This window comes from Dipodomys spectabilis, unplaced genomic scaffold, assembly GCF_019054845.1.
Source record: "Dipodomys spectabilis isolate Male_0828 unplaced genomic scaffold, ASM1905484v1 ptg000760l, whole genome shotgun sequence".
NCBI classification, from domain to species: Eukaryota; Metazoa; Chordata; class Mammalia; order Rodentia; family Heteromyidae; genus Dipodomys; species Dipodomys spectabilis.
The window spans coordinates 305,424-312,756 of NW_024871437.1; the positions used below are offsets into that span (position 1 = coordinate 305,424).

At 67.6% G+C, this 7,333-nt stretch overlaps 1 protein-coding gene across 1 annotated transcript; it reads left to right on the forward strand.

Annotated features, from left to right (window-relative positions):
- Positions 1-789, forward strand: LOC122102143 (sperm acrosomal protein FSA-ACR.1-like). The gene has a single exon (XM_042672694.1). It carries the CDS (start codon positions 1-3, stop codon positions 787-789), a length of 789 nt encoding a protein of 262 aa, XP_042528628.1.
- The last annotated feature ends 6,544 nt before the right edge of the window (positions 790-7,333 follow it).

Genomic DNA, 7,333 nt, shown 5'->3' on the forward strand with positions numbered 1-7,333 from the left:
ATGGAGGAGCACAGGGGAGCACGGGGGAGCACAGAGGAGCATGGAGGAGCACAGGTGAGCACAGAGGAACATGGAGGAGCACAGGGGAGCACGGGGGAGCACGGGGGAGCATGGGGGAGCACGGAGGAACATGGGGGAGCACGGGAGCACAGAGGAGCACAGAGGAGCACAGAGGAGCACGGGGGAGCACAGAGGAGCACGGGGGAGCACAGAGGAGCACAGGAGAGCACAGAGGAACATGGGGGAGCACAGGGGAGCACGGGGGAGCACAGAGGACCACAGGGGAGCACAGAGGAGCACAGAGGAGCACAGGGGAGCACAGAGGAGCACGGGGGAGCACAGAGGAGCACAGGAGAGCACAGAGGAACATGGGGGAGCACGGGGGAGCACAGGGGAGCACAGAGGAGCACAGAGGAGCACAGGGGAGCACAGAGGAGCACAGAGGAGCACAGAGGAACATGGGGGAGCACGGGAGAGCACAGAGGAACATGGAGGAGCACGGGGGAGCACGGGGGAGCACGGGGGAGCACAGAGGAGCATGGAGGAGCACAGAGGAGCATGGAGGAGCACAGAGGAGCACAGAGGAGCACGGGGGAGCACGAGGGAGCACAGGGGAACATGGGGGAGCACGGAGGAGCACAGGGGAGCACAGAGGAGCACAGAGGAGCACGGGGGAGCACGGGGGAGCACGGGGGAGCACAGAGGAGCACAGAGGAACATGGGGGAGCACGGGGGAGCATGAGGAAGCCCGAGGACTATGGTGGAGCCCAGGCTGCTCCCCAGCCTTGAATAGTGCGGGGTATACACAGGCTCTGGAGCCACAGTACAGGCCCAGCTCTGGGTCCCCTCCCCAGTCCCCTTCCCTAGCCAAGGACTCCTGCTTCTTGGGATCTGTCCACTGCCCTCTGATCACCTGCTGCCTGGCAGTTCCTGCGTGGATCCCCCCCTCCCCCCCCGCCCCCGCCCCCAGGCCGATTCAAATGGACCACCCCTAAGAAGGATGGCAGGTGCCCACAGTCTTGCCCACGTCCCGTGTGGCCTTGTACCAGGGTCTGCCAGAGGGACTCTTCCCCCCCACACTGGGGCTCACGGTGGGCGGCCAGTAGACAGGACGGAAGCCAGCCCAGAGGCTGTGAGGGACCACCCTGCCTGCCCCTGCGGAAGGAACCAGCCGAGACCGCCTCCTGTCAGGCCTCCGGGCTCCAGGAGGGCCCCGGGACGCGCGTGCTGTCTCCTCCGCCAAGCGTGTGGCCAGTTGTTGGTCATGGCAGCCCCAGGACCCTCGCTTCAACCTCCGTGCCTCCAGAAGCCTGGGTCGGTCACGGTCTCCATGCCGTGGCTTCCTTGGGTCTTTCTTGGAGCTCACACCTTCGCCTCATCCGAGGCGTACCCCAGCAAGGCCCCCAGAGCCTGGGCGGGGCAGGCGCCCGCTGTCTCCAGCGCTACCTGCGCTACCGACGTGACCTGAGAGCCCGCCTTCACTCCAACCGGGACTCCCCAGCCACTCCTGTCCAGGCACGCTGGAGGCTACGGGGGCAGAGGACCAGCGAGGACGGGAGAAGGGGACGTCCAGAGCTGCTCCCTCATCACTGGCCTCTGAGCCCGAGGTCCTGTCCGGTGGCGGGGGAGGGGACAGCCCCGGCCTGGGACGCTCCCTCCACAGCAAGGCTCTGCCCCATCTGCTCTCCCCAAGGACACGGGCCCGGGAGCATCCACGGGCCAGGGAGGCCGGGGCCTCCTCCCGGCACAGCCTCCACCTCTGTCCTGCACCCTCCGTCCCTTCTCTCTGGAGGAGCTGGGGACCTACTCAACTCACAATGGCTGGGAAGCCGAGAGGGAGAGACGGAGACGAGATGGAGCCAGGTCAAGGCTGGGGTTCCCGCCTCCCCCCACCCTCTGCAGGCCCCTCCTCCCATGAGTTCCATCCCCGAAAGCAGGGCTGGGGACCATTTCCTGCTAGAGAATATTTGGGTGTGGGAGCCTCACGCGTGGGCCATTCGGAATGACCGGTGCGGCAGACGGCGCAGGCTGTGGGCGGGCCGTGCGCTCACACGTGTGTCTGTCTGTCCCATGGCGGGCACGGTGTCCAGCCCCTCGGTCACCCCGCAGGTGGACATTCCCACCCGTGACCTCAGCATTCCACCGCTTCCTAAGAGCGCCAGCTGCCGGGACTGGGCCTTCCACGTACAGGGACCACGGCAGACGTGAATTCAAATCCCAAACCCTCCACACGGGCCAGCGAGGCTGGGTACCCGCCAGCTCTGAGCCCCAGGGTTCTCCTCTAAGAAAGGGGCTGAGAGCCGGGGACCGGTGGCTCACGCCTGTCATCCCAGCTACTCAGGAGGCTGAGATCTGAGGATCGCGGTTCAAAGGCAGCCCGGGCAGGAAAGTCCATGAGACTCTCATCTCCAATGAACCAACAGAAAACTGGAAGTGGCGCTGTGGCTCAAGTGGTAGAGCGCTCGCCTTGAGCTGAAGAGCTGAGGGACAGCGCCCAGGCCCACGGCCGACCCCCCCCACAAAAAAATCCTGTTCTCCCCTGGCGTGAGGAAGTTGGCATCCTTGCCCTCCAGTCACCTCCCCAAACCACCACCGCCAGCAGAGACCAGCGCCCGGCGCTGGAGCCTTGTGCGGCCATTTCCTGTCTCCTGCCCAGCGGCAGCCCTGCGGCAAGCCACCCGCCCCCACAGTCCCCGCGGCGGGGGGGGGGGGCCCTCACTGGCCATCTGCCCCGACTCAGCCCCTCTCTCTACCCTCCCTCTCCCTCTTCCCCTCTTCCCTCCCCGCCCAGGGCTCCGAGTTAGTCTCTCATCGTATTGGGCGTGGCTTCCTCTCGTCCTGGGGTACAGGGCCCAGCGGCCCCTCTGGCCGTTCCCAACTCCAGCAGCTCAAGATGTCTGCCCGAGCGCCCGGGGCAGCATTGCATTTGTGGCCGATGCTATGTGCCATGGGCTGGGCTCCAGCTAGCTCGGCACTCAGCGTCTCTGCCCGAGTTCCCCAGAGCCGAAGCCCAGACGTTTCCCCCTCGAGCTGCGGCTGGGCCATGAGTGGCAGCTCCCAGAGACGGTCCATGCCGGGAGCCCAGCCCACCACAGCACAGCCAGGCTCTCAGGACCGGCGGGGCCTGCCTGGCTCCCATCCACACGCCTCCCCCCAGGTCGGAGCTCCCTGCCACAGCCTCCAACTCCACACCAGGGGCATTACATGAGGAAGTGGGCGGGGCATGCATGAGGAAGTGGGTGGGGCTTGCATGAGGAAGTGGGTGGGGCATGCACGAGGAAGTGGGCGGGGCATGCACGAGGAAGTGGGCAGACTTCGCTTCCAGAGGTGTGTGTGGACCATCTTGGTCCCCTCCCGGCACCTTGGGCCCACGGCTCTTTCTGACCCCTGGAGCAGCCACGTGAGGCCTGCGCTCAGCTGCTCCGCGAGCCCTGGCGGGCCTGGCTGTGGGGTGGGGGCGCCGCAGGGAAACGGTCCCTGCCACGCGGCCACTGCCCTGGTCGGCCTGGCCGTGGCCGAGCCTTCTTTTTTTTTTTTTTTTTTAATTTTATTTTATTTGTGAACACACTGTACAGAGGGGTTACAATTACATGGGCAGGATAACGCGTACATTTCTTACCAAGCATTGCAGCCTCCTCCTTTGTTTACCCTTCACCTCCCTTCCCAGCCCCCCCCTCCCCCCCAGGCCGAGCCTTCTTGAGTCCTGGGCTCTGAGTCTCTGCCCGGCCTCTGACGGGCTCAGCCTCGGGGCTGGGCAGACGTGGCCTAGGAGACATAGCTGCCGGGTGAGCGATGGCTCGTCGCGTCTCCAGGGCTGGGCGGCGGCGGCGTGGGCTCGCCTGGCTCCGCGTTCCTCATCGAGGCTCCCAGCGCCCGCGCGGCCGCAAGGCCATCCGTCACTGCTTCTGTGTGGACGGGGTGCGGCTCAGTGGGGACACAGGGCGCCGTGGGGGGGCAGGGCAGCGTGCTGCAGCCCCCTGGGGGGACACAGGGCACGGGGGGGCAGGGCAGCGTGCTGCAGCCCCCTGGGGGGACACAGGGCGCCGTGGGGGGGCAGGGCAGCGTGCTGCAGCCCCCAGGGGGGACACAGGGCGCCGTGGGGGGGCAGGGCAGCATGCTGCAGCCCCCTGGGGTGACACGGCACGGGGGGGACAGGGCAGCGTGCTGCAGCCCCCTGGGGGGACACACGGCATGGGGGGGACAGGGCAGCGTGCTGCAGCCCCCTGGGGGGACACACGGCATGGGGGGGACAGGGCAGCGTGCTGCAGCCCCCTGGGGGGACACAGGGCATGGGGGGGACAGGGCAGCGTGCTGCAGCCCCCTGGGGGGACACAGGGCACGGGGGGGGCAGGGCAGCGTGCTGCAGCCCCCTGGGGTGACACGGCACGGGGGTGGGGGGGGCAGGGCAGCGTGCTGCAGCCCACCCTCGGGCTGTGCTTGCCTACACATGGTACCCATGCTCCAACCCAGAGCCACAGGGCTGGTGTTGGGGTGCGGGCGTGGGGGCGCGGGCGCGGGGGTGCGGGCATGGGGGCGCGGGCGCGGGGGTGCGGGCATGGGGGCGCGGGGGGTGCGGGCGCGGGGGCGCGGGGGGTGCTGGCGTGGGGGTACGGGCGTGGGGGCACGGGCGCGGGACTGCTGGCGCGGGGGTGCGGGGGCGCGGGGGTGCGGGGGTGCGGGGGTGGGGGTGCGGGCATGGGCTGCCGGCGCGGGGGTATGGGAGTGGGGGTACGGGCGTGGGGGTGCGGGTGTGTGGGTGTGGGCGCAGGGGTGTGTGGGTGTGGGCACAGGGGCGCGGGGGTGCGGGACGGGGCAGCTCCCGTGATTCAGAGAGCCAGCCAGGGGGCCAGGGAGCGCCTGCGCACGCGCCTCGGGCTGGGGAGCCGGGGGCTTGTGGGAGAAGCGAGGCCGGGACACCGTGGCCCATGCGCGAGCCTGCGTGTGAGCGGCGCTTCTGCCCGGGCCGTGCCACTGCAGACTCCACCGACACCGTGGGCTCCTGAGTCTGCGTTGACTTTCTCGACCGTGTCTGCGCTGTCGTTTATTTAAAACACATTTGAACATCAAGGACCCTGCCCCGCCCTCACCCCAGAGGAGGCTTGGAAAAATGGGGCACTTCCCAGACCCCCGCCCCGCCGAGGCCGCCGGCCACCCCCTCCTCACACGGGCCTCATGGAGCCCTTCCTCAGCCAGGAGCGGCCGCGGGCTCCAGGAAGATGAGTGACAGCCGCCGTGACATTCCTGGGCCCCGTCCAGTCCACTCTGAAAGACTCTGCTGCTAAACTCATCCGCCCGCCTCTCCTCTTCCCTCCTCCCCCGCCTCAACCCCTCCCCTTCCCCCCTCCCCCCCTCAACCCCTTCCCCCCTTCCCCCCCTCCCCTCCCCCCTCCCCCCCTCAACCCCTTCCCCCCTCCCCCCCTCATCCCCTTCCCTCCTCCCCCCGTCCTCTTCCCCCTCCCCCCTCATCCCCTTCCCTCCTCCCCCCGTCCTCTTCCCCCTCCCCCCTCATCCCCTTCCCTCCTCCCCCCCTCGTCCTCTTCCCCCGCCCCCACTCATCCCCTTCCCTTCTGCATTTTTTCCTTACCAAATAAAAAGTTTATTGCTTTTCAAATGTAAAAAGTAACACGTGTTCGTTTTAGAAAATCAGATAAGCCGAAAGAGGAAAAGGGCTTTTTCCTCCCCACGCCCGTGCTAGGTGAGGGACAACTGTCTAAGCACGCAGCCTCCCGGCTTCCTGGAGGTCACAGAAATTTCTGGAATTTTTCCGGGGCTGGATGCACGGTTGGGAGGGCTGGCGTTGGCAGGGGTGATCCTCGGTCGCCCCTCCGTGGGTTCTTTGGGCTTCCTGTCTGTCTGTCTTTCTGGGTCTGCCCCTTGCTGGGCCAGGAACCCACTGAGAGTGAGGAGCAGTCAGGCCTCTCAGGCCTCCATGCTAACTCCAGCCCCAGGCTCGGAGAGTCAGACACAACCACAGGCCCACCACCTCCCTCAGACACCACCGCGGGCCCACCACCTCCCTCAGACACCACCGCGGGCCCACCACCTCCCTCAGACACCACCGCGGGCCCGCGGCCTCCCGCCGCCCCTTTCACAGCCGCTGCCACACTTGTCCCCGGCCATGGCAGCTAGACACGGTAGCCTGGCTTTTGTTCACGGAAACCTCAGAGCTGTCATCAGAACGGGTCCTGCCTGCTCCGCCGGCCTACGGTGGGCCTCCAGTGGGTGCTCAGCACTGAGGGACCCAAATCCTGCGACTCCTGGAAGTGTGGGGTAGGGCAAGCACCCCAGCCTGAGGGCACAGGCCTGTCTCCTTGGTCTGCATACTTCCAACTGGGCCCCAGGGGTTCTCCTGCAAGGGGTCCTCTCCCCCCCTCCCTGCAGCCTGGCGGCATGCCACCCAGTGCGGACCCAGCCCTTCTGTGACAGCTTTGTCACCCGAAGCCAGCGCAGATGTGTGTGACCCCCCGAAGCCAGAAGGCGGGACATGGCCCAGCAGCCAGGCCCCAGGGGGGGGCCAAGGAGAGGTGGACAGGGACGTGAAGGGGCTCGGCGGCCGAGGACCCCGCGAGGCCCGAGTTCAGACCCCAGCACTGCGGAAGGAAATCAACAGATGCACAGTTCAGACGGCTTGCACGGTGCGGCCCCCGCAGGGAATCTGAGCCACGCCACAGACCCCGAGAGCGGGCCACGGGACCCAGTCTGAAATTTGGTACCAGGGGTACGTGGGGACACTTGGCAGCACAGAGTACAACCCCCCAGCTCCCCGCCAGCCTGCCTGAGAACTCGGGGCGTCTGCAGGGCTGGGCAGGGCTCTGAGATGCCCCCGGGCCCGGCAGTGAACCAGACCTGTGCGTGTGACATCACCTGAGCTTGGCGCTGCCTGGGGGGAGAGGGGCAGGCTGCAGGCCCGAAGCCCCTCGGGTGAGGGGACACTCCTTCTTGGGAGCCTCCCAGGCTCCAGCCTGGACTCCTGCCCACCCCCAGCACCTCCTCATCACGAGAAAGTCTCCTCCAGCTGGGAGTGGCTTGGCGGGGCCTCGGGAGTCACGACCCACAGCCTGCGCTCGGGGGGCCTGGCCGGGCGCCCCGACTCCCAGGCCGGCTCTGAGGCTCCTTTCCCATTAATTGAATGGTTGCAGGAGTCCCCACCTTGTGGGTGATCCGGGTCTCCGGGCCCTGGACAGGCGCTGTCCATGCTCCCGTGCTCTGCGAGGCTGGACGGCCCTCGCCAGCCCCGCCGTCCTCCCTTGCCCACCGCCGCTGGCCAGCCTGGCACAGGAATGGCGGGGCTGGGCGCCATGGTGGCGTGCTCCATGGCCTGGCCACGCAGCCC

Bases quoted from the DNA above. Each gene is read 5' to 3' on its own strand.
- LOC122102143 (XM_042672694.1), top strand. From the start codon at position 1: ATGGAGGAGCACAGGGGAGCACGGGGGAGCACAGAGGAGCATGGAGGA.